This window comes from Seriola lalandi, unplaced genomic scaffold (genome assembly GCF_002814215.2).
Source record: "Seriola lalandi dorsalis isolate HSWRI2012SDOR001 ecotype SW California unplaced genomic scaffold, Sedor1 jcf7180002054522, whole genome shotgun sequence".
Classification (NCBI taxonomy): domain Eukaryota; kingdom Metazoa; phylum Chordata; class Actinopteri; order Carangiformes; family Carangidae; genus Seriola; species Seriola lalandi.
The window spans coordinates 1932367-1959851 of NW_019525075.1; the positions used below are offsets into that span (position 1 = coordinate 1932367).

Sequence of the window (27485 nt, forward strand, 5' to 3'; positions counted from 1 at the left end):
ACTTGGTTGCTGCTCCCCTGGGAGCATCATCATTGGTCCAAGCACAGATTCCTCTCTATGGTGTACTTCACTGCTGGAGAGCACACAGAGAGAGAGAGAGAGAGAGAGAGAGAGAGAGAGAGAGAGAGAGAGAGAGAGAGAGAAACCCCAAATGACTCTTTGAATAACTGTTGAAACTGTCCACTTTGAGGCCAGGAGGTGTTTGTGCAGAAATCTGACTCACACTGAGGACATGGGAGTCACCTATGGAAAGAAGGTAAGAGATAAGACTTTCTGCTTCAATTTCTTCTGTGAGACATAACACGTCTGTGTTTATCATTTCTCATGTCTCATTACAAGAAAAACCACCAGACACATCTATGTGGAAAATAGCCTACACACCACTTTCTTGATGTATCGTGTGCTTGAGAAAGTTAAGAGAATAGTAACCATGAAAAAGCATACATTGTTGAATCGTCTGTCATCATAAACAGTATATTATTTGTATATACTTAATCATACTGAAGCATTTTTACAGTATTCCTGTCACTGGTTTATATCTTCCTAAAGACAGTGAATTCTTGAACCAAACGCAGCTCTTTATCCATCTAAAAAAAAAAGAAAAACGAAAAAAGGCCTTGCCAACAGTGAAGAGTGGGCCTTGGAGACTGTTTATCCCGTCATGTCCTATTAATTCTTCTCTGCACAATATCCACAGTGCGAGATTTAGCCAAACAGCAGGACTCTCCCCTCATCAGCCAAACAGCAGCTGGCAGCAGAGTTGTCATTTAAAATGCCTCATGCAGTTTGCATTTTTCCTCAGTATAACCATTCACTGTTATCTTGCTTTTCTTTACCATATGAGATGCCAGTTCTGAACATATTTAGCAACGTTTCAATGTTTTGTTTTGTTTTTTTGACATGTTGAAATGGAGCTTATGCTGAGACTACAGCAAACATTTAACTTAAGGAGTAGATAAATGCTGTGAGCAAACAGTCTATTGTACCCATGTTGTATTTTCCTGCATATTCATGAAGTATTTAATCAGTGGAATAACTCTTGTCTCGACAACTATTAATTCTGTTCAAACTCCAGCAAATGAGGAACTCAGTGGGAATCAAAGTGTGTTTTGTTTGATCCTGTCATTAATGAGGTGGCAGCCCTCCATCTCACCAGTGAAGGCCCTCGCTTCACTGGACATGTGGAACAGGAGCTGACACTTCATTTGTCCGTCAGCGTCATAATACAGCTTTGTACTGCTCGCACTGCATGAAACTGCATTGTTGACCCGACAGGGAGATTTCTATTTATTTGAAGAGCTACCCTCTGCCGATATATTTATTTATTTATGTATTTAAAACTAGCATTTTGAAAAAGAACCATGTCTTGGGGATATGCTGGTTGTAACTCTGAGCTATTTTATGTTCTTTTTGACTTGTGATTGACAGAGAGACCTGCAAAGTTTTCCAGGTAGAAGTGAGACATACCTGAACAGGTCGGGTGAGAAATCTAAAAATATTCCATGTGGTATTGTTGATTTGTGTGTCATTTTGTAAGTAGGCCTGCCTGTCTTTTTACCTTCCTTTACTAGTGTCAGTTGAACACTATATGTTATTATAACTTATAATGTTATAACATTATATAGAGTATTGCAATAGATCTGATAGGGCGACTGTCTTCTGCTGTTTAAACCTCCTATGAGTCTTTTGCTGTGAGGCAGTACAGTACTGACCACTGAGCCACTGAGGCATCCATTAAGTTTATCATTAATATCATTGTCATAAAGACGCAGCTTAAGGTGTTTACCTCTTTTGGTCTGTTTGTGTGACTCAGGGAACAAACAGAGGAAGCAGCAGAGATGTCGTGGAATCTGAGTTATGAAGCATGGGGGGGGAATTTCCTGCACAGACATATTTATTTAACGTATCTGTCATAAAAGAATTAACAAGGGCGAGCCAGAATGTTTTAACGAATTATGGAGTGTAAATAAACCATTTGCCTGGTGACATTTTAGCCTTCAATTCTGTGAAATGTGCTCTTTAAAAGCCTCAATGCAGGCTCAGGTTTTGTTCGTCTAATCCAAAGTTTGAATAGAAATACTTGAATGAGCCTCTACAGATGAAAATGCTACAAGGCTGCAATGTGTCTGCATGTACTTTCAGTGGTCCTTACAGTAATATCAGTCACCTGTTAATAGTGCTCCAAAATAAAATAAAGAAATCCACGATTTAATTTGATCTCTCCTGCTCTGAATCAGATTTACTTTTTTATTGTTTTTTTTGTTTTTTCCCCCCCCACTATCAAGCACTTTGTCACTTTGTTTTTGAAAAGTGCTATATAAATAGAGTTACTATTAATGCAGGGAGTTAACTCTTAATTGTCAATGCATATGTAGAACACAGTCTACTGTAATGTTCAGTTTTTTATTTCTAAGTATGATGAATAAGACAAGAGCTTACATGCAAAAATCAACTTGGTAAATATATATCGCATGTTGGTATGTTTTTCCCCTTCAGCCTCAGTGATGCAGGCTTATCAGCATGAACAGGAACACCGATGCCCAAAGCTTCAGGCCTTCATTCGACCTCAGCTACAGACTGAGGAGGAGAGTGTTCTCCTCATCAGACCCAGAAAACCTCTCAGTCCCTTAACTGCCTCCAAGAGCCACCAGGAGCTCCACAAAGAGCTGCGGAGGACTCACAATAGGTTGGACAGACTCACCCATCGTTAATTGTTTTCCTAGTTGTAATAATTTGTTAACACCCTGTGTGTGTTTGTCAGGAGGGTATGTCAAGAAGGAAGATGTGAACTCCAGCAAGTGCTAGAAAACAGAAAATGGGACCAAAAGAAGAAAGCGAGCAGAGATCAGGAGGAGGCAAAGAGGAACAGATCACCACTTCATCAAGAGCTGTTGAGAAGACATCATAGGCTAGAAAAAGTATGTAAACATATCATATCAAGTATCCATCTAAGAAGCCATCATGATAGTTGGCATTAAATGAAATGTCTATTCATGGAACATTCGTTATGTTATCTTAAAAAATTGTTGAGGGTGTACACAGAGATTGAAATTAGTCCTGTGCACATAATTATCAAGTGGCTGGCCAGCAGAGGGCAGTGCAGACGCTGTTTCTGACAGTGAAAGTCTAGTGTATATATACACACTATATTGCCAAAAGTATTGGCTCACCTGCCTTGACTCGCATATGAACTTAAGTAACATCCCATTCTTAATCCATAGGGTTTAATATGACGTCGGTCCACCCTTTGCAGCTATAACAGCTTCAACTCTTCTGGGAAGGCTTTCCACAAGGTTTAGGAGTGTGTTTATGGGAATTTTTGACCATTCTTCCAGAAGCGCATTTGTGAGGTCACACACTGATGTTGGACGAGAAGGCCTGGCTCTCAGTCTCCGCTCTAAAGGTGTTCCAACAGGTTGAGGTCAGGATTCTGTGCAGGCCAGTCAAGATCATCCACACCAAACTCTCTCATCCATGTCTTTATGGACCTTGCTTTGTGCTCTGGTTCACAGTCATGTCGGAACAGGAAGGGGCCATCCCTGAAACAGTTCCCACAAAGTTGGGAGCATGGAATTGTCCAAAATCACTTGGTATGCTGAAGCATTCAGAGTTCCTTTCACTGGAACTAAGGGGCCAAGCCCAGCTCCTGAAAAACAACCCCACACCATAATCCCCACTCCACCAAACTTTACACTTGGCACAATGCAGTCAGACAAGTACCGTTCTCCTGGCAACCGCCAAACCCAGACTCCTCCATCAGATCGCCAGATGGTGAAGAGCGATTCGTCACTCCAGAGAACGCGTCTCCTCTGCTCTAGAGTCCAGTGGCGGGTGCTTTACACCCCTGCATCCGACGCTTTGCATTGCACTTGGTGATGTATGGCTTGGATGCAGCTGCTCGGCCATGGAAACCCGTTCCATGAAGCTCTCTACGCACTGTTCTTGAGCTAATCTGAAGGCCGCATGAAGTTTGGAGGTCTGTAGCGACTGACTCAGCAGAAAGTTGGCGACCTCTGCGCACTATGCGCCTCAGCATCCGATGACCCCGCTCCGTCATTTTACGCGGCCTACCACTTCGTGGCTTAGTTGCTGTCGTTCCCAATCGCTTCCACTTAGTTATAATACCACTGACAGTTGACTGTGGAATATTTAGGAGCGAAGAAATTTCCCGATTGGACTTGTTGCACAGGTGCCATCCTATCACAGTACCACGCTGGAATTCACTGAGCTCCTGAGAGCGACCCATTCTTTCACAAATGTTTGTAGAAACAGTCTGCATGCCTTGGTGCTTGATTTGATACACCTGTGGCCATGGAGGTGATTGGAACACCTGATTTCAGTTATTTGGATGGGTGAGTGAATACTTTTGGCAATATAGTGTATATGTATATTATCAGTGCCTTCTCTGGGTTAATACAACTTCTAGTAATATGAATTTTGCATAAAGATAATCAATATTTCTGCTCTTTCTCAGAACATTTACAGGTTTTAAGAACTATGGATTATGTTTATGTTTTCCGGCATTTCAACTTTAGGCAGTGGCAGGAGGGGTTCATACTGATAATCTTGTTGCAGCTTGTCAGGGTTGAGCTAATATATATTTTATTTTATACATTATCATTATATATATATTGATATATAAACAATGCATCATATTCAATACCTTCATCATATGTTTTGTATAGAGAATATTGATTCATAAAATATCCAGCAACAATAGCAAATTTAGTGGGATATAAAGTATAAAAAATATTGTGCCTTTAAACTTAAATCACAAAGTGTCCTGCAATAGAAATACTCAAGTGAAGTACAAGTATCTCAAATGTGCAACTACAGCACATGTGCTTGATTATATTACACCACTGTTTTTATTGGCTTTAGAGTGTTCTGTAAAAACACTGCTCATTGACTGTTTAAGAGCTCCAAGTCTTAGTCTTTTTTATTTTTTTTAATTTCCCCACAGCTAGAGAGCGAGGAGACAGGGCAGCAGCGAGAGGAGCTAGAGTTCCTGCGAGTGAAAGAGAAACTGAGGAGGACAGCAACGTTGGATGCAGGAGAAAAAGAAGTGTGATGGTTATGATTCATGACGGCATGTTTTCTGTTGACAGTCAGCACAATGGACTAGTGGGAGTAAGTGACAGTGTGGAGAAAGACATGAATGAACTTCACTGTTGGAGCTTAAGTGTTTATATTTTTTAAAAACCTGTAGAATAAATAGATTATACAGCACAGTGTTTATGATCAAGGCAACATCAACAGGTCAAAGACAGAACCAGATATTCTGTTGTAACACTGTGTTTAATAAGTCAGAAATCAAAGTGTGCATAGATGAAAAAGAAATTAGTGATTCCACCTGAAAACAGGATGTGTCACCATAATGTGTGAGTGTTTGCGTTATTATTTTTTAATAACTTTGGGTGTGTTCAGTTTTCCCTCGCACATGTCACTTTTTTGTCACAGTCAGTCAGAAGTACAGTCATCAATACACAAGTATCATCAGTACACTAGTCAAACAATCAGGTCAGCTATATTTGTCTGAGCGTATCATGACCTGATCTGTCTGGGAAGGAGTCTGATGTCACCACTGAGTATTACTGAGAACTGCTGATTGAGAGACATTAAATGAACATTTAATAGAATTATTCTTAAGAGTAATTTGATACGTTTCAGTATAATGACATCTATTTCTATACTAATCTAAGACAGTTTTTAACTGAGGAAAAGACTCTTCTTATGTCATGATGATGTCATCAGTATACAAGTGTATTCTGTGTATCAGAAAAGTTAGGCTGATATTTATTTTTTAAAAGTCTGCACATAGAATAATCTACCTATAGGGGCCTATGGGGCTGCAGCACTGGATGTTTTTTCCCGAAAGCCCCAAATCTTATATGAAGTTTATAATATACCTTCAACATTTCCTCTCAGTCTCTCTGACTGGACCGACAAATCAGTGGAGCTCTATTAGTACTGCACTGGGAAAATAGCAATTTATAGGTTGCTCGACAACTTGCGGAGCTTTGAGGATTGCAGCAAAACACTTAAAGTCTGCCGTACAGAGCCAGAACAGTCCCCTGTGGAGCCCCAGTGCTGCTGATCACAGTTACCCAGCCTGACGCACTGTGGTCGTCTTGTCCACAATCCAGGACGTGAAGCAGGGATCCAACCCCACCCCTTCCAGCTTGTCTTTCAGAATTGGGGGTTGGATGGTGTTCAACCCACTTGAAAAATCAAAGAATATAATCCTCATCCACCTGGCTCATCCAAGTGAGAATGGGCCCGGTGGAGCATGTGAAGGACGGCATCACCCACTCCAATATGTTCCTTGTAGGCGAACTGTAGGGGGTCTAGTGCGTGTTCAAACTGTGGCCTCAGAAGGTGGAGAAGCAGCCACTCCAGGGTCTTCATGACGTGTGATATGAGGGCCACCGGTCTGTAGTCATTTATCTCAGCTGGTCGCCCTACTTTAGGTACCTGAGGAAGGCATGATGTTTTCCACAGAACCGGGACCCTCCCTGTTTGAAGGCTTAAGTTGAAGATCCTCTGGAGCTGGACTGCACAGTCCTTTAACAGCCTCAGACACTCACCATCTGGGCTTGTTCCTTTGTAGTCTGTGGTACATTCAACCCTTCTATCAAGGTCAGAGTCCTTGCTGTTATCATTTTCCTGTGACTCCAACAGGACATTCCAATCTGTGCACTCAAAACAGTCCTATAGAGACTAACTGGTCTCTGGGCGTCCAGTTCCTGAATGAGTGGGTGGTTGCAGTCTGCTTCAGTACACAGGGCTTGTAGGAAGGCTGAAGAAAAACCAGATTATGATCTGATCTTCCAAGTGGTGGTAGAGCTGAAGCGGTGTGGGCCTCCTCGACATTTGCATACAACTGATCAAGTGTCTTGTTTTTCCCTTGCGGGGCAGTCAACATACTGAGTGAAGCCAGTCAGGTGAGAGGTGGGATTAACGTGGTTAAAATTCCCCGATGTTGCAATGAATGTTTTCCGAAAGTGGCCTAGTGATACAAGTGGATTTTCGTTCAGACTGGTGGAAAGTTTGTCTCAGAACTCTGTGTGTGTAAAATGCAAATCCACAAGTGTAGAATTGAGATCCGCAAATGCTTTTTCGCTTCACAAATAGGAAATTGATTGACAAATGTCTGTTTGAAAGTTTTAATGTTTGGAAGATATTCACAAATGCTTTTCATTCATTAGTAAATTAATTGAATGTATTCACAGCTATGTTTTTTTTCTTTTTTTGGAATTTGTTAGTGTATTTGCAGATCTGTTTTATATTTGCAAGATATTTTTGAGTTCACAAATGTATTTTTTGTATTTGTGGAAGGTGTTTTAGCCTACATTCACAGATTAAACATTTACTCACTGGTTGTCAGTCTGTTCACACAAATATCACAAATCTACCTTCATAGACAGGAGATGAAAATGTGTTGATGTGTTGAGGGAGAACAGAGGTGGAGCAGATGTAAGAGTATAAGATATGCATTAAATATTTTTACATCTTCAGTTTATGATCAGAAATATTAAAACTCCTTTCCTTTTATATTTTCTTTGTGTGGAGAACATTTCCAGGGATAGATGAGTGGAGCTAAGAGAGTGAAAGAAGAAAGAAGAAGAGTGACAAGAGTAGATCAAATAAAATACTGTACGATATCATTACAGTAGATGTCCATGTTGTGTATCATATGATGCTATTCCTTAAAGAAATTCTATATCATTAGAGTAAATGTTCTTCTGTTCTTCTGGCTTAATATTCAGTTCAGCGTGGCCTTGTTGTGAATCCGTGTCTGCTCAGTAAGAGCAGCACATATTATTATGGTCTGGATTTAAATGTAGATTTGTCATCTAAACATTAAATCTTGGGGCGTCAAGTGACGCAGTGGGTTGAGCAGGCGCCCCATATGTAGAGGCTACAGTCCTCACTGCAGTCGGCCCCGGTTTGAATCCCGCATCGGATGGCCCTTTACTGCATGTCATTCCCTCTCTCTCTGCCTCCCCATTTCCTGTCTCTCTCTACTGTGCTATCTAATAAAGGCATAAAAAGCCCCCCCAAAAAATATACTTTAAACATTAAATCTTTGAAATCTACTCCAGCATGTTGTAACAAAAATAGGTGTCAAGATTGGTAATTCTGTTACAATCCATCACAGTGATCCACTGTGGTCGTTTTCAACAATAATTTACAGCAGTGCTGTTTGGGTTACATTATATCACATGTTCATTGTGTCCATTATATCTTAGACTCATAGGTTTTGCATATTCATCACTCGGCATGACAATGGAAGAAGGAGTTAAAAACTGAAGGAGTAAAGATGTAAAATAAGTTATAAGTAAATTTTTTGTATGCATTGCATTTTGTAGGTCATGTGTTTGAATCGATTCTGTACAAACCGCAGTGTTGTCTGTGTAACTGACATGAAGTAATTGTGTAACGACGGAACACACAATGCATAGACAAGGAAGTTTTATTTCATTTCCTGCAATCATATCTCTGTGGGTACAAATCATTGTATTTTCTAACATCTTATTCAATAACCCATGATGCATTGCATCCATACATTTGTAGCTCAAAACAGCTTTTACAAAAAAGGATATACAATATATACTTATATTTATATATATAATATACACGTGTTTCTTTATGCATTTAGATGTGTTTGTAATGGGTAAAATAAGCTTTTTTTTTCTTTAAAAAAACAAAACAAATAAAAAAAAACCCCCAAAATACAGCCAAGTGGAAACAAATCCCAGGTAAGGTTCAACAGAAGGTCATTACCAAACAAATAATAGCCAGTTTATCAAAGTCATCAACATTGGCTAGCTAACAGTTAACATGAAGCCCTTCACACACAGTTTGCATATTTTCCACAATTACAGTCATGTAAATCCAGAGTGATTGCCCTCTGTTACTGTACTATGGACCTGTATGTATCAATGACAGATCGAGGGAGTTGGTTTAATGTGGGCAACAAAATTCTATCAAATTCAACAAAATGTTACGGACTGGTTCTCTACAGTTAACTAATAATACAGTATTATGTCATGACATACCTTAAATTAATAATGGTATGGTATGATATGATATCAGAATTAAAGTACTTTTAGCTATTAGTTGCTCCATCTGTCCTTTCGGTGTTAAATCTCTTGCAGAATCCTTCGTCTGAGTCACATTTTTAAAAGAAGATGACATATCTGAGTCTACAGTAAAACATTCCCACTTGTATGGCTTTAGTACTGCAGTCCTTTTACTCAGGAGGACAAATGTAGAGCTTGCACACTGGCAGACAGGAGATGTTTCCAGCACAATGATTTTGTTTCTCTCTTTTGTACTGTGACTGGCACCTGTTTAAAATTGGGATATGTGTTTGTTTGTTTTTTCTCTACTTGTGTCTTGGTATCAGACAGGAATAAATAGTTTCAGAAATTCTACATGAGCAATGGAAAAAAAAGAAAAGACAGAAAGAATAATCTGAGATGGAAATAATCATAGTACAGGAGAAATGTCACTCAGGTAGAGACTTGACCATCAGAGTCAATGCAAATGATAAGTCCACTGTGCTGTGTTGTACTTTGTCAAGGACATTACTTCTGGTGTTACTCACTTCACATTATATAGCTCAAAATTACAATATTACATCATTTTTCAATACAACAGAGTAATAATAATCATGTGTGTTTATACTAATTGATCATCATTCATGTAAACATATTTAACCAGGTCATGCAAACAGTAGACCAAAACTTCTTCCACTAGAGGTGCACAGCACAGAGCAGGCGGAGCGCCCAGACTGAGATCCCTCTGACTCAGGGTTAGACGGGCCTGAGTCAGACCGAGAGACTGACAGCCGGCGGATTGTCAGAAACAGAACACGGAGGATGAGCGTGACATGAATATGATCATTTTCTTCCCATGCATTGTGGATGCTCAGCATAATTGCATCTTCAAAGTAACTCTCCTCGTCCAGGGAAAAAGGTCAGATTCTTGTGTTTGACAAACTTACAGGGATCTCAGTTTGAGCCTCTGGTAACAGAACAGCCATAAAACAAAATAAAACAAAAAAAAGTCTCCTTTTGATATTCATACATTTCTATGTTTTCCCCGACAGAAGCATGCAGACACTCCAGGTCAGAACCACTCTTCACAAACCCAGTCTGAGCCAGAATATAGAGTCCATAACCCACAGAGGTACCCTCCACTTTCACGTATCTCCTTTCCAAAAAGGCTTTAAACAAAAGGAGTAAATACAGAAACACTTAATAATGACACTTAATGTGAGAAAAAAGACAAGAGTGATCAAACAGAACAAATGGGCAGGTGGAATCGGTAGACGCCTTGCGATTAACTCTATTCAACTAAACAGCTACTTGGTCAGTGACTGAGTCACATTGATGGGTAAAGAGTATAAAGACATGCAGGAGTAGCTTTCAGCACTGTTTCCCCTTTAAAAAGTGTTCCCCTCTTCTTTGTGCCCTGTCTGGCCAGATTTTTGGAGAAAGCTGCCAGTAATGTAGAGTGTGTGGGCCGGATGGATGTAGACACACAAGTAACTGTGATTAGAGGTAGATGTGACAGATAATGTGAGAACAAAAATAATGAAGGAGACTGCCTTTAGGCCACTGTCTCGTCTTTGATTAAGACTCCAGAGGCTTTGATCATTCCTGAAGGTAACATCCAGGAGAAATTGTTGTGATGTACGCGCTTGCCAAGTGGCCACTGTCTGCAACAGCTGCACAAAGGACGACTACATGTTAGGGCTGCTAAGGGGGTTTATTTCAGGATAATCATGCAGATAGGCCCTTTTTCTTTTTTTAAATCATAAAGTCGCTGTCCATTTGGAGTCGCCTTGCATATTGTTCTGCAACGATGCTAAAACTTGTGTATATTTGAGTCAGGATGTGGCTTTGGACAAACACTTGGACAGTATGTTTCTCCACACCGTAACAGTGAGCTGCTCGCTGTGGATGTACTCTGGTGGACACTGCCTGATAACTACTCTGCATTCCTGGCCAGACTGGGCAGGTGGGCTCTGGGCGCTCCAGGGACAACACAATGTCACCATGACAACGGGAGGTTGTGCTCAGACACGACTGGCTGGCCTGCAGCAGTAGGTGCAGCTCCTCAGGCTGTCCCGATCTGTGCTGCCCTCATTGCTTCCGCGGCGGCCGTCCTCATAGTGGGACACTGGATGTTAGAGCAAAACAGGGAGCATATGAATTTAAAGGGAAATTCTGGTAGTTCTCAACTAAGGACTTATTCTCATACATTTGGCTATTCTGCCTGTGGGTCATATTACCTTTGCAATCACATCTGAGTACAGCCGCCCACAGGAAATTGGGCATATTGCGAGAGCCTCCTAAAGCTTTCCAAATAAATGTCAATTTTTCAGAAGTCATCTCAAATGCTCGTCTTTGAGACCATAAGTAAACAGCCACATGGATTAGATAATGTTTCTAACTGCATAGGGATCTACTTCTGGAACATCCAGTCACCAAACAACTCACTATTCCTATCATCTTCTTCTTCTTCTTAGGATATTAAAGAAAAATTAGTGCAATGGTTGATTATATAGCAAGCTATGATGAGGAGGATGTCATTTTACATAAGGCATTTTACAAGGTTGTCCATTTTATCTATTTGTCTCTATCTATTTGAGTTGTGAGGAAAATCTATTGGTGTCCAAAGACAGAGTGATAATGGTTGTATAGCTATGACAATCTGGCTGGATCAAACAGCCTCCATATATGGTAAGAGAGGCGATTACAACTACAAATCCATTTCTGTGATATCTGTTTACGTCTGTTCAAATAAAATCTATACATGTAACAGTAAGTAATAGATGTTAGCAAAAATAGCTAATCCTGGATGCTCATTTATGTGTTTGCGTTTGGTCAGACTCAGAGCCAAGCGTGAAAAAGGTGAAATGTTTTTATGTAAAATATCTGTTTATTTGAAAAGAGGCTTTTGCCCTGATATTCAGTGTTTTGCTGGAGGCCTCCTGAATCTCTATCACAGAAGTGGCGGGTATAAAGTTAGCAGGAACAAATGCTACAATTATGAGAATAAGACCCTGGTTTAAAAATACCTGATTGTTTTGGTTCAGGAGCAGGGCCACACCTCTGCTCAACTTATACCTCGTTAACCCATCCTCTCTTCTCTTTTCTCGACTCACCCTCCTACTCCTTTCTTTCATCCACTGACCTCACTGCTTCATCCCCCTTTCTATCCCTCACCCCTCTATTGGATATGTATCAAAGCTTTCAAGATTCAAGTTTCTCCAATGTGATTATGACTTCATTGTTGATGTGAACGCTACTTACCTGTCGGAAACTGGTAGTTATGGTAACTCTGATATGATGAGAAGGTAGCATAAGTGTATTCCCATCCATCCATCCATCCATCCATCCATCCATCCATCCATCCATCCATCCATCCATCCATCCTAAATGTCCATTGCTTTCATTTGGGGCTGTACAATTAATTCAAATATGATCGTAATTGCCAAGTGCAATATCCAAATCCCAAGAGCTGTAATTTTTTGAATAAAGGTAAAATGTGTCACAACAGACCATAAATAAAGCATTGTGATGCTACAGATGCATTTTTGGAACAAGACCCAACAAAAATCACATCAAAATGAAATGTAAAAAATGACCAATCCAACTGAAATTGTGACTCACATCACAATCGCTGCAAAATAATCGCAATATGATTTTTTTTTTCTGTATACCGTTTAGCCCTACTTTAACCACGTGCTGTCGTGGGACGTTCCTGGCTACTGAGTAGAGCCACACGTCTGAAATTGATTCAAAGCAAGCGTGTGTTCATTCACTGTGAACTGTTAACTTACGGCTCTCCTCCTCCCCATTCCCCAAATCATCATCCTCCTCCTCCTCTTCTTCCTCTGGGAGCAGATGTCCATGGCAGGGACTGGTAGGAGTTATTTGACTGGGTCCCTCGAGGCTTGTGCCCAGCTGCAACTTCCTCATGTGGCGTACCACCGCTGTGGCATTAAATGCTTGCTACATGGACACAGACAGAGAGGAAGAAAAAAAAGAACCTTCTGCGTCTGACAGCCAGTGAGACACAGAAACAGCAAAGGCAAAGAAGATGTGCTCTAACTCCTGCCAATCTTAATACTGCTCTCTCAGCAGGTTGTGCTGTGATTCAGCCAAGGCACTGACCTTCCATTTACTTTTGGCAAAGTTCTTCTTGATTTGAGCACTGACAGATTCATGGATATTCTTGTCCAGAGCTGTGTCTCCACAGATCCTGTAAAGTCACCAAATGTTAGATAATTTACAGTATTCATCATTAATGATCAACTATTTATCAATTAATCAATTAATTGTTCCAGTCATTTTTCACATTAGTTCCAGCTTATCAAATGCGAAGATTTGATACTTTTCTTTTTTTTCATATGTGTGTGTGATTGTAAACGGAATAGCTTTGAGTTTTGCACTGTTGGTCAGAAAACATTTTATAGGCAGAAAGATGAATCATTTAATTAAGGAAATAATGAACACATTAATCGATAATGAAAATTTTTTTAGCTGCAGCTCTACTATCGATTATTTCTTCAAAATAATGTTTTGTTTTTTTTTTGTTTTTTTTAGTCCATTGTCAAGGTGATCTTGATCATTTTACAATGATACAAAACATATAAAAGCAGCAAATTCTCATATGAAGCTAGAAAAACTTCAGTAATTTGCCTGATAAATGTCTTAATAGATTAATCTCTTACTGAAATTGCTGGTGCTTAATTTCAGTTCAATTAAAACTGAAATCGTTTGTCAGGTCTTTTGATCAAGTAATTGAGAAATAGTTTCAGCACTGCACATTTCTTGACTTTCTTACCATGGATGCTGGAGGGCCTGGTCACATGTATATCTCTTCAAAGGGTCTTTTTCCATCAGGTGACAGATGAAGTCTTTGGCTGTGAACAAAAAAAAATCACGTAATAGGACCCTCGGAATTCTTAGATTTCAGTGTTGGATCTCCTGAAGATATTTGTAGTAACTGATAGTACCTGAATCTGAGATGTCATCCCAGTACGGAGAGTCAAATTCATACTCTGCTTTCAGAATCTGCTCAAATAACTTGGCATCATTTTCATCGTAAAACGGAGGATATCCACATAACCTGAGGGAGAGGTGTTGGAGCACATTCAAAACTATAAAAGTAGCACTTTTCATACTTCCCAAGAATAAATGAGTTCTGACTTACAGGATATATGAAATAACTCCTATGGACCAGCAATCCACTGCTTTGCTGTACGGCTTCTGAGCGAGCACCTCAGGAGCTGTGAAACACACACGGCACACACATTCACAGAATGGAAAATGTATGAGCAGCAGCAAGTTATCTTGACCTTTCAGTAATACCATGCGATGTGGTAGGTCCCGTTAAACAGGTAGAGAGCACTTCTGAAACACTTGCAACTGACTCAGTCGTGGATGAAAGAGCCTCTCAAAGCGCAGCGAATGAAGAGGGGATATCAGTTGAAACGGCAAGTACCGAGCTCACATGAAAGAGAGAGGGGAGGTGATGAGAGCCTGACCGACCAGAGGAATAAACGCCTTACCCACATAACCTGGAGTACCACAGGCTGTGGACATGACACTGCCTGCTCCCTCAATTTTTGACAGTCCAAAGTCACTGATCATGATCTTGGAGTCTTCGTCCATGCTGTAATACAGCAAATTCTCTGGCTGCAAGCACAAGAAGACATGATCAAAGAGGAGGGTGTGAAAATGTGAGGAAAAGGGCCGAACTGTAAGACAGATCGAGCTGTTACATTTCTGTCTTTCATGAAATACGATACCTTCAAGTCTCTGTGGACGATCCCCATGTCGTGGAGATATTTGACTGCATCTAAGATCTGGTGGATGAGCTGGCTGGCATCCCTCTCTGTGTAGAAACCTTTTTCCACGATCCTGTCGAAGAGCTCACCTCCAGATACCCTGGCAGGTGAAAATCATGGGAAAAGAGTCCCTTACCTTTAGTTAAATCAGTCTTTTTTTCAATTAATGAATGATTTCATATTCATGTTTTCAGCCAAATACTGTTTTAACCCACATATCTTTATTTTCTAAAGTTACCAATATTAAATTGTAGGTAAATAAAATGACATAAAAAAGTGGAAAATGGCCTGGAAAATGGTCGTAAGAAGTTCTCAGATTCCATGGCAACATGCGGAAATGTCTTGTTTTTTTCCGACAAGCAGTCCAAAACCCAACGATATTCAACATACAATGATGTAAATAGAGAAAATCAGCAAATACTGTGGCAGTTTTGCTTGATAAATTGATACATTTTCTGTCAAAATGATTAATTAAATCAAATGTTTCAACTCAAATTTACATTAATTCACAATTGCATGTTAACTGCATGCTTTCTGTCATATAATCGGTCCTTCTGTAAGACAAAGAGGAAGGACAACTCACAGCTGCATGACAAGGTATAGGTGAGATGTACTTTCAAAGATGTCCTCCAGTGAAACAATGTTGGGGTGCTTGATTCTGAGGAAAAGAAGTAGACAAAAATCACCAGTCAAAATATGAAAATGTGCCACATTTCTCTAATGCTTACTGTCAAACGGTCACCAGATGGCATTCTTGCAGCATAATTCAGATTTAGAGAGTCTGTTCTGTCTTTATCTCTCTCTCTCTCTCTCTCTATCTCTCTCTTTTTTTTTTTTTTTTTTTATTGGAAAGCCCGTCAGTTCACCCTGTTCCCCAAAAATACAAAATGACAAAATTTGTAAGAACAAACAGAGCAAAGCGTCCGATGGATACTGCCTCTTGTTGAGAATGACAGTTACTGGCTTCTGCAGCTGGAAGCATTGACAAAGAACGGCTTTGGATATTATAGCGATGGCTTGACAGAATGACTGTGAAAAAATGCCATTCTTGCACACAGAAACCTGATTTGGATCATTTATTGTCATAAACCAGCCAACAGGCAGTCAAGCGTCTCTTGTGGATCTCGAGTGGTGCTGAGAGCGTGTGAACTCACCATCGCTTTAACACAGCAGCAGCTGAAAGGGGCTAATGTGACTTTTATTGGAATGACAGTATCCCTCTCTGTTTTTCTCTGATTCTTTTTCAGCTTTCTCCATGTCTCTCGCTCTCGTCACTCGCTTATCTCTTTAATGGTGACTTTGAGTGTATGGCCAAACTCCATTCTTCCACATCTTTCTCCTTCTATCATACCCTACCTCCCTCACCACTTCTCCACCCTCTATGTCTCTTTCTCTTTCTTCAATACACTGCTGCGGGGAACTCCACACCATCTCCGTCTCTGTGTGCTGTTGCCCTGGCAACAGGGACACTAAAAATAGGTCTATCTTCTTTACTCCTGACATTTCCGGTGCACAATCCTACTGTTTCTACTGACACCATGTATTTAGTCACCCATACAATTGACCCCTTGCATGTATATTGTGCAACTGTACATGAATTGTTGTAAGAGGTGTCCACTGACTAATTCCTCCTGCTGGATGTAAAGTGACAGCTGAGGCATCGCGAGGAACTTCGGTGGCATCACCTGTGTAGTACTGCGATCTCATTTTCGATGTTGTTCTCTTTGCCTTCCAACGCTTTCTTGGGGATGCACTTGATGGCCACCAGCCTCTGGGTCCTCTTCTCCTCGGCTAGAACCACCTCGGAGAAAGCTCCCCTAAAAGAGAGGCAGTGGAAACACACACGCACGCACACACACACACACACACACACACACACACACACACACACACACACAGACACACACACACACACAAACACACGCACACATTAGAGAAAGAATGAGAACTGTGTGGGAGTGTAGGGTGAAATGGACAAGATCAGAAAGCTAAAGGAAAGTAGGACTCATTCTTCCTCGGCTGCAGGCGATGATGGCTGAGACTGTTACACAATAGAAGATAATAACAAGAAATCCTTCTTGAAATCTTTTAAGTGCGATTGAGTTTTTAGATATTTTTGTGGCCTCATAAAATTGATTGTCAACTGACCCAAACCCTAACACTGGTACTTTTAAAAAAGATCTCCTAATACATTGCAATCAACCATCTGGGTGTGTGTTTGTGGGGCATAGGTGCGTGTGTGTGTGTGGATGAATAATTAAAAATGGTGACATTACTGAGAGGTTTAGGGAACTGAGAAAGGCTATGGGAGGTGAAGAAACAGTCACATAGAGACATATATAGGAATAGCAGTTGCTTTGAAAAAAAAACAAAACTATTTTTAATCCATTCAATAATGGATGCAGTAAATGTAGTGTAGCTGTTTCTGAGGGAGACTAGACTGCATTATGGATTATGGTCTGGTGATGATGAGAGCGAGAATAGTGTGTATTTACACAGTCTCCCCACAGGAGCGTGGGAGGGAGCTCAGGAGGAGGCCTGAACGCACGAACATTGTCAGCAACCACAGGGATCCTTTACACGTGTGTGAAACAGCACCGTCATGCAATACACAATGGACGTTCAAAGTAGCATATATTTTGTCTCCTTCTCTATTTGTCACACCATGGACCATCTTTAACTTAACACTTAAGTCTGCAACCTTGAGTACAAGGATGCAGACTTCAGAGTTGCTGTTGCCAATAGCGACCCTGTTTATTCTGCTTTTAATGGTTATTAACACCTAATCTGAAGAGTTATTGTGCAACCTGACCGCTTCTCAGTAAACCTCCCCCGCTGTGATTTTTTTTTTTCCCATCATGTCATAATAAATGCTCAGTGTGAATGTGTGGTAAATCGTTGAGATGGCTTTGTACCGTGGCCATCTTGTGCTCAACGAACCAGCGCAGCAGAAACGTTTGCATAGTGAAGCTGATGCACAAGAGGAGAGCCGATTCTCAAACACATCTCCGGTTTCATTTTTTTTTTTTTTTTTACAGAGTCCTTAAAATAATCTCAAAGCAAAATCACATAAAGCTCCAATTCCCTTCAACCCATAAAAGCATTTTAATGTGTTTAAGTCTGCAGCCTCTATGGCCAGGGTTTCATCAGAGGGTCGAGAGTGTTAAACTTCTATTATCGGTCAGGAACAATCTATTTAGTCTTATTGGCTGTTTGAAATAGGACAGTCAGGGGGCTGACGCTATAGGACTCAGAAATCTGAAGGTGAGGACTGATGTGTCAATATATCATGAAAATGTGGAAAATACTTCCTCACTGAAAACAGCATTTCTGTTGTTTGTAAGATTAGATTACCAACACATGTAGTATTTCTTAGATGGAGAGGAAGCTTTGCTTGTTAGCTTTCAAAATGGACCAATTTAAGGCAAGAAAAATTGCATCAGGTTTACTTGAGCCCTGAAATACGGTGCAGTGACAGCGATGAAATCCTCAAAATCCAGCTATCTGTTGTTTTCAAGCGATGCCTGCGGCTATCGAGAAATGGCGATGTCAGTCAGCCCACCACTTTGGTCCAGACTTAAATGTCTCCACAACTATTGGATGGATTGCCATGAACAGATGCAATGAACAGATATTCATGGTCCCCAGAGGATGGTGATTACTCTACAATATTGTTAGAGCAATTTATGGTATGCTAGTACTACAGCAAATATTATCGACAGTTTATACTGTATGTGACCTGATCCACGGTCATAGATCCGTTTGTTAATCAAACCTTTATTATGTAATACAACTTCTGAAAGAAAAAAAAATCCCAGAAATGAAATATAGTTTGTTCGTATACGATCGTGTGACTGCATGTGAGCTGGACTGACAGTTGAAAAGCTATGTAGAACTACATGTCTGCATCATTTCACCCAGTATTTTTGACTGACAGAATGACTGAGAGCAAGTGAAAGAGCTAGAAGAGGATGTACACACACACATACACACAAACACACACACACACACACACACACACACACACACACACATACACACACACACACACACACACACACATGCATGCACACACACTTTTCTACTGTTGCCGTGAGACACATTGTAATTAACCATCCAGTTGCTCATTTCTCCTTGGAGACGTAGTAGGGGTGGGCTCTCAGCGGGTTTGGGAGAGGAACACAGGATGGAGGAAAAGAGGAAGCTACTGTAGCTGTTACTCTGAACTAATAAGATTTTGTGAAGCACTAATGTGTACATCTCTGCATTAGACATGAGTAAAATTGGTTTATGTTACTGTCCAGCCTTATAGACTGCAGTCTCTTCAGTCTCTTTCATTCCACAAGCAATCAGCAACAAGCCACTGAAATCTTTGACACATCATTTTTTTAATTAATTTTATGCCAGAAAAGAATTCTGGCACACATGTTAACTTGCTGCTAACAAATTTAAATAAATAAGTTTCTCATGAGTCATTGGTCTCAAGACTCATGTCTGACGCATCTGTCAGCTCGGCTGTTTTTGTGCACATGAACAACACTGCCACAGCATCTATACAGATACTAACAGATAAACTGAAAATCCATAAGATACATAGATGCACCACGAAAACTTAGGAAATATCCTAACTAGTTGAGACTAACTGGTAATGTGCAAATCTGTTGCTAGCACCGTCCAATCAAAAGCAATTAATTGAAATTCACTCTACCGTTTTAAGAGGGCAAATTATATATTAAACTCAACTGCCAATAGGTATCACTTTATTTTATCTATATTAAACAAGATCTCTTATCAGTATGTGTTTTTTAGACCTAGTATGGAGTTTAGAAAGATTGTGCTAACCTAGCTAATGTTATTTGGCCATTTAGCAAAATGTTATTAGCATAAGGCTTGGTAATTTGAGGTATGTAGTGTTATCAATGCATCAGATGTACAGTCAAAAATGGAAATATAATATCACATGCAGATCAACATGCTGATGCAAACAAATGAAGAGACTGTGTAGGGCCTGATCCAGGCCTCTTATTAGTAAGGTGTGACCTAATATGTTGAGAGACTCTGTCCCCCCTTCCCGGAAAATCTTCAATCTAAAATGGCTCTATGTTAGCAAGCTAGCAATAGTTTTGTCACTTATTTCAGTTGCTTATGGTTATGTTTTGTAATGATTAAATGCTACATTTATTAACAGCAGTTAATAGGTGTACAAGGTGCAAAGACTGTCGCACCAGAGACCAGGGTTTGTATCCACAGTCCCCTCTGTGTTTATAGGCCTAGGCAACAAAAGCACTTTGGTTAAGGTGAGGGAAACATTTGTTATTTTGGTTAAATGAAAATAAAATCGTGTCTGAATTCACTGTGAACTTTTTCTGTATAAGACCAAAATTGTAGGGGACAGTGTTGCTGAGATTATAACTAGGCTAGGTTTGGACTTCTGAACAGCTGCTGCACCCAGCTCTACACACGATCAAGAGAGTGATGTAATTAAAGCTCACTGCATCTGCCTCACAATGATGGATGTTTGCCACAATTCATAATGTTATTTTTTTTTTTTTGCATTAGCGAGATGCACTATCAATCAGGTAGAGTCAGGCCCCTTGGACCTATTGCAGACAGCTAGGACCATCCATCAGTGTATCGATCTCACCTGATGCAAGTGCTCCCTTCAAGCCTCACATGCTTCCAAGTTCCAAAAAAGCTTTCTCTTTTTAGCCTAATCCATTTTGTGTGTGTGCTGGTTGGTGTGTGTGTGTGTGTGTGTGTGTGTGTGTGTGTGTCTGAGTTGAACAGAAAACAGTGGCATATGTGCGGACATATAATATAATCCCATTCCAACCAAACCAATCTCCAGATCCATTCTTATATTATGAAAATTAACATATTTTATTCATAAAAAAAATAGCTCTCCTCTGGACCATTCACAAACAGTCATACAAATGTATGTCCTCCATCTACTCTACTAAAGTCACGTGTAGGTCAAACCTCTTAGCTCCACTGCTCTGCTCTATAAACAAACCAACCAGCACAAGTGCTTTCCAACAGTGTTTAGTACTACACAGTCACAATGTTTATGCTCCTACACATGATCCACCTGGACTCCAGTAGCTCTTAAATCTGCCCTGCCCCATTTTGTATCTTTTTTTCTTTTTTAAGCCGCTATGAAAAAAAAATCATTTTTAGTTATCCTCTGTTTCTGAGTGCTACATTCAAAAATATATCATGTGCCAAATATCTACTGTATGTTTGAATATCCTCAGTTAAAAAACATGCAATTTAATAATGAATCAAAAAGCACTAGGACCATAGAAAAATGGCTGCTGCTCCTGCTGAGCATCAACACCAGATTCTGAAACTCTTTGCAGGTTTTCTTGCTTAGGGCTCGTTATTTTGGGTGTTCATGTTACTTTCATCCTATCACAAAACTGTTGAGTTTTAGTTTTTTGTGATGGAGAGATCTGAAAGGAGATTTGAGCATCAGCAATACACTTAAGAAGTACTCTGCTGTGGATGGTTTTAACATTAACTGCTGTGCTGCAGTCTGAAATTGTTTTGTTAACTGGCCCCGTGCTCTTCATTTCTGTCAGACAAGTTGCCAGCTCTGGGATATCTCTGTCCACAGGGCTCGCAAACTGAACTAATGTCCATGCATCAATATCACTACTCCTAACTAACCCTCTAAGTACATGAAAACACCAAACCCTGGACAAAAGTTATCATCTCAAAGTAATTTCAAGTTACATTTAATGAAATTTGACACGGTAGACATGATGTCTGCATAAAGAGTTGATACAGAAAATAACAGCTGCTCTACTCTCTCCTCCTATCCTATCTTTAACAACAAGACTATGTCAAAACCTAATGTATGGCTGGACCATGTATGGTCAATGTGAAATTGCAGGAGAGTTGAAAACTGGAACCACTGTAAATATCTCCTCTTAATGGAAAGTAGCTAAAGCCCCCTCAAAAAGTCGCTCCATGTTGCTAGATGACGTAATATGCTAATTAAATTCATGAGGTCATTTCGATGCATTTGCATTATCTCTGTGCTTCTCTCCCACTCCCTGTGCTCACATATACAGTATTTCAATACAGTTAAATTCCCAATAAAGCTGTTCTTATTTACATGATTTTATGTTGTCAGACAATGAAACAAGTTTGAAATAGTGACTATAACCTGGCCCATTAAGACTAACTGTTAACCAGCCATTTTCAGGCTGCTGCTCTGCACTGCTAAAATCCTGATTTTATAATCATCCGACAAATTCATCATATCCACAAGTTATAGACAACAGCTGTTCTGTGATTTTGGCTACTTGTAAAAATTATCACTCAGAGAGAAATTTGGAGTCTCATCCACGTCCATCTCAGCTGCTGTGTGGTGAGTTGAATGAGAGGCATAGAGAGGTGTGTCTGTAGTGGGAAATCCTGACTTCACGCTCGCAGGGCATCACTGGTGACTCTCTCCTACAGGAAACAACTAAGGTTCCTCCAAAAAATCTTTTGTAGAGTTGCTAAAGGGATCTGAAAAGTTCTAGTGACCAAAGCTGGTTGGTAACATTGCCTGTAAACACACCTGATGACGTAATAGAAACTGTTTGTGCCATTTCATTTTGAACAGCCAATGGGGAAACTCCAACACTCGGCCAGCTGACCAATGATGTAACTTCAGCCCCCAGTCAACTCAAGAGACATTTGCGTTTATAGGGATGGCCTCATGTTCACATTTTAGATTATCTGAATGAGCCAAAAATGTTTTTGTCCAAAAAGGATATAACGTCTTAATAGATGAGCTTTAGAGGTGCTGATATATGGATTTTATTACCTTTGGACGAAGACAGACTAGCCTACCGGTTCCTGCCTGTTTCCAGTTTTTATAGTCGTCTAAGCGAGGGTTAACTGGTATCTAGCAGTAGCTTCATATTTACCGTACAGATATGCGAGTGGTATTAATCTTCTCATGTAACTTTTGACAAGAAATCACATTGATGAGTCTTTCCCAAAATGTCAAACTATTCCTTCAACGATTATATTCATTATCATTATTAAAAGAAACATATTTATTCACTTTCTGCCTTTTATTTCTCCTTTAAACGTTTCACTTTTTCAATCTGTGGCACTGAGACACAACGCCACAACGAACATCTGTAAGAAGAGTTATATCAATGCTGTCTTATTCATTTCATCCTCAGTATATAACATTGTTTAAGCCTAACAGTGTTAATGAGAAGGACAAAGAAAACAGGTGTGATCAAAGAGTGATAGTCATGATAACTGAAGAGTGAGGGGATTTTTTTTATTTATTCATCTGCTAACCCTACCTTAAGGACAGCTTGTCCTGAAGTGGACTACAAACAGAGGTAGAACTGTGAGGATTAGCCGGATCTGAATATAATATTTCAACATAAATCAATTAACTTCACACACTGAATTCCTGGATAAAGCTCCACTGTAATCTCCTCTCCGAGCATAAGGAGCTTTCCGTCAACACATTAATTCTGCCCTCTGCCAGGTCCAGCTATAGTGACAGGAGGGAAAGAATATTACTACAGCTTTTTCTCTCCTATTTTCCTGAAATGAGAACATACTATCCTGGCAATTGACTCTTTAAATCCTTGTTACATAATCCTTAATATCATCCTTCTAAATTACAGTCACTGTTTTAAGTTCCTGTGAAGTCTCAGTGGAATCGTAACAGAAGTTATCAGCGTTTAGCAGCAGTCATGAATTCTCAAATATACAGCCTGCTAGTCAAAGTGCATTGCACACAGCATGCACAGCTCTGAGACAGACTGACGGAGTCTTATTTGGCGTCCTCCTGCAGGACTCAACACACCCAGACAGCCTCATCATCTACCCACTGATAGTTCACTTTTTTTTGGATGTGGACCAGAGTTGTGCAGTCATTAATATCTGATTCTGTGCAGCCTCTCTGGGGAAGCAGGTGTGATTCCAAGAAGAAAGAAAACAACCACACTCCATATGGCACACTCGTGTCATCACAGGTGGACATGTGCTAGGTCACTTGTACTTGGTTTTAGAGGGGGGCGGAGATGTGCCCCTCGACCATCTGGGCTCAATCCTGTCCCCCTGAAGCGTGCAGTCACAGGTCTGTGCGGGTCCAGCCCTCACCATTACTGCCTGCAAGGCAACCTTCCCCCTAGCTGGTTGAAGATTAATTCTGCAATTTATTATAAGAGGCATATTAAATCAAAATGTAAATGTAAATATAATCTATTTCGGATCCCAGGCTGTCTAGCAATATAAAATGTAATCAGGGCCACAGGAAATATAAGTTGCCACCTGGTTTCATGTGGGTGGATTGAACTTGGGTTTTTTTCAGGCAAATTGCAGCCAGCAGTTGCAGTAACAGGTTTGTGTCATCTTCAGTCAAAAGTTTTCTCTTGATTAACTGTCTCTTACATGCCCCCAGTCAATCATCACATGATCAGATAAAGGTGTAGCTGCTTCCCACATTCGGAGAAGATGGAGTCGTGTTCAGAATCCCAATTTTAACTAGGTTGCATGATGTGGTAAGAAAAGAACCGTTGTATTTAGTCACATAGTTCCAGGCAAGGTGGCAGGATGACATGTGTGCTTTCGCAGCTTTCATTGAAAAGAGAAAAATGTTTGTGCACTAACAAGAGCTCAAAACCAAGTTAGATCTACTATGCAGGTCAGTCTGCCTAAATATCATCTCCTCTGTTATACCAGTACAACTGTTCACATTATCGATACTGGGATGATTGATCTAGGTTCTTGATTTTATTATATTTAACGTGGATAAAAATGTATAGAACGATGTGTGAAATGGCTAAGATAGTGAATCTGCCATCAGCTGTTCAGGTCACTCTAGTTTTTAAAGACAGTTACTCATCCTGACAAACACTGATGTAATATCCGAGGAAGAAAAAATAAGGTGTTGTTTAATAACAAACATAACTCCATGTAAGTGGCCTCACATACCTGCATGCGCACATTTGCATGTGCAAACATACACAAATGTAGTTCCAGATACAGTGTTTTTTTAAGGTCTTGGTCAACAACAGTCAGAGATTGATAAACCTGAAGCCTCATCTAAAACAAGATTTATTTACGTTATTAATGCTTTTTATATATGCTGCTATTTTCTTTGTATTGACTTTGACCAGTCAATCCATAAAACTTAACTGCAATCCCTTTAAAATGCCTTTGTACCTCTGAGAAGAAAATCAAGTTGGCAAGAGAGGGGAGGAAAAGTACTTTTGAATACTTTTAGAGGACTGGGAAATAGTTGAGTCAGCATCCAACAGTGGCCAGGAACAAGACAAGTCTGAGTCAAAATAGACATAAGTGAAGGTCATATCCAAAATGTCAATCAAGTTTCTTGAGACAGACTCCAGAGTCTACACTCAAATTCTGCAGCCCTGGCAGGATGGACAGGTGGGGAAAAACTAAGTAATGGGCCCCTTGTGACCCCTTGGTTTCTTCGGCACTATGTAAATTGTGTACTGTGGGTATTGGCACGTACCCATCCATTACAGTGGATACAGCATGGGCAGCTCCCTACTTGGTGCCACGCTTGCTGGTATTTTGATTTAAACGTGTAATCCATGTAAGAACAACAAAATCTCTGATAATAAAAACAGATTTCACAAAGGGCATCCTCTAAGAAAGGGCCTCTAGACTAACCCATATTTAAGGGTCAGTTCAAAATTATGTTGTTAGTGTTTGTCTAGTTATGTAGATCATTTTCAATTAATGTTCAAAGAGTTTGAGGTGTCCACAGCTGAAACCTCTGCAGCCACCCCAACACATGGAGCCAAATGGAAACAGTCCAATGAAGGTAAATGGCACTAAAAAGGACTGGAAGAATTGAAGAGAATGACACCTTTCCTGAATAAATGTCCCAGGTATTTATGTACCGACTGACAGATCATGGGCCCCTGAGGGTCTGAGGGTCACTTTTGCAGTAGCCCACTTTGCCCAGTTGGTAATCCAGCCTTGTCCTGATATCAGTGCTAAATTTACAGTATACAACTTACGTTCCCAGCACTTCTTTGAAGTCATAATGTTCTTTGATGTCTGATGTCTTCTTTTTCCATCCATTTCCATCCTCTCCAAGAGGCATCCTACAACGCTGATCGGATTCGCCACACTACAGCTACGGGGCAAGAAGAACAGAGTTAAAAACTTTGAATAGACTCAGAGTAGAGTTTTATCCCCCACATGTGCCCTCTGGTTTTTCATGAAAATAAGCAATTAAGACAAAAAAAATTCCCCCAATACCTATATTACAGTAGTTTTGAGTTTTTTTTTTTTTTTTTTTACCACTTTCCGCTGTTGTCTCTGTTAAACACATCATTCCGGCACACAGTGGGGAAGTAATAGCTAAAACTTGACTTGAAATATTACACCACAATTCACTCTGCCACTGTTTAACATGCTTAATTAAGTAGTATTTACACTGCAAGAGATGTTCTGCCTCTGCATCAGCTCAATCGATCCATCACAGTTTGTCTGACTGATGTGACTGTTGCTTAAAACCTGCAGTCATTAAATAAACCATTGATTTTCCTGATGAAGTACTCTGGTCGCTGCATCTCATGCTTGGGTTTTTAACACCACTACATTGAAGCTGTAGCCTGCTGCAGTCTTTTTCTCTTTCCTTTAAATATTTGCTCTTCATTCCATTTATGAGATGGGATACATTAGAGAGAACACTTTTATGAGGCTGAGGGGAATGTAAAGAACAGACTGACACATAAAACAGAAACAAGAGACAAAAATAAACTTGCACACTGATATAAAGATATGACTACTACCCCCTCCCTCCCAGCCCCCTAAAAAAACTACACAGGGTAACCACATACTTCTTTGCTTAGAACCGGCCTTGCAACAATGAATAGCAACAAATAACAGCTTGAAAGTAGGGCAAACAGTGCAGCAGAGACGGTCGCAAGAAAGGGACCATGTAGCCTACCGTCGCAAAAACAAACGCATGGTCAGTAGAGGCAGATACCAGCTGGGGGACCTGTGCTATATTTAACATCTGAAGCTTTAAACCTTCATTTTGCTCTGAAGAAAGAAAAAAAAAAACACAGATACAACAAGAGCTCTGCTCGAATGGAAACTGTATTCCACTGAGAAACATTTGATAAGCTGCTCTGCACTAAGGCTGCAGGGCGTGAATGACAACCAGGAGGATAAATGGAAATTATAAGGTTTTGCCGGTGCAATATGTCTGCAATGATGAAATTAGTCTGTTTTTTTTTTTGTTTTTTTGTTTTTTTATTTGTCGTAGTGATCATGCATGTAAGCTACAGTAAAGAAAAGGCGGTGTGGGTGTGCGCACCGTAGCCTATACTGCAGCGCTCAAGGGTATGACAGTCAAAGGAAAGCAGCATCTTTAGGTTAAATCAGGAGGCTGCAGATATGCGACATGGAAGCTGCTTCAAGTTTTATTGCTTAAAGAAAAAATATATATACACGGTTGACAGAGGAAATATAAATGGGAGAAAAAAATACATACCTAAATGGCGATCTGTAGCTGTGATGTGTTCTCCTTCCCTCTGGGAGCGATGTGGTTGTTGTGCTTGGGCGCAGCGCTGGGTCCGCTCAGACTTCTCCTGACGTCAAG

At 40.2% G+C, this 27485-nt stretch overlaps 2 protein-coding genes across 2 annotated transcripts; one reads left to right on the top strand and one right to left on the bottom strand.

Annotated features, from left to right (window-relative positions):
• The first annotated feature begins 232 nt into the window (after positions 1-232).
• LOC111660859 (actin-associated protein FAM107A-like) lies at positions 233-10240 on the top strand. The gene is made up of 6 exons (XM_023414285.2): positions 233-256; positions 1429-1480; positions 2497-2686; positions 2762-2918; positions 4964-5065; positions 10118-10240. The coding sequence occupies exons 1-6, from the start codon at positions 233-235 to the stop codon at positions 10238-10240; spliced, it is 648 nt and encodes a 215-aa protein (XP_023270053.2).
• On the bottom strand, positions 8459-27475 carry camk1a (calcium/calmodulin-dependent protein kinase Ia). The gene is made up of 12 exons (XM_023414270.2): positions 27378-27475; positions 25891-26009; positions 16558-16689; positions 15456-15530; positions 14834-14972; positions 14594-14720; positions 14236-14311; positions 14039-14151; positions 13867-13945; positions 13194-13281; positions 12860-13031; positions 8459-11193 (listed from the first exon to the last, which is right to left on the bottom strand). The coding sequence occupies exons 2-12, from the start codon at positions 25974-25976 to the stop codon at positions 11090-11092; spliced, it is 1191 nt and encodes a 396-aa protein (XP_023270038.1). The 5' UTR covers positions 25977-26009; positions 27378-27475; the 3' UTR covers positions 8459-11089.
• Positions 27476-27485: the final 10 nt, after the last annotated feature.

Coding starts and splice junctions, on each gene's coding strand:
- LOC111660859 (XM_023414285.2), top strand. CDS start 233: ATGGGAGTCACCTATGGAAAGAAG. Junction 2,687..2,761: donor CTGCGGAGGACTCACAATAG/GTTGGACAGACT, acceptor TGTGTTTGTCAG/GAGGGTATGTCAAGAAGGAA. Junction 2,919..4,963: donor GACATCATAGGCTAGAAAAA/GTATGTAAACAT, acceptor ATTTCCCCACAG/CTAGAGAGCGAGGAGACAGG.
- camk1a (XM_023414270.2), bottom strand. CDS start 25,976: ATGCCTCTTGGAGAGGATGGAAATGGATGGAAAAAGAAGACATCAGAC. Junction 13,946..14,038: donor GGATGACATCTCAGATTCAG/GTACTATCAGTT, acceptor TTTTGTTCACAG/CCAAAGACTTCATCTGTCAC. Junction 11,194..12,859: donor GAATGGGGAGGAGGAGAGCC/GTAAGTTAACAG, acceptor TCTAACATCCAG/TGTCCCACTATGAGGACGGC.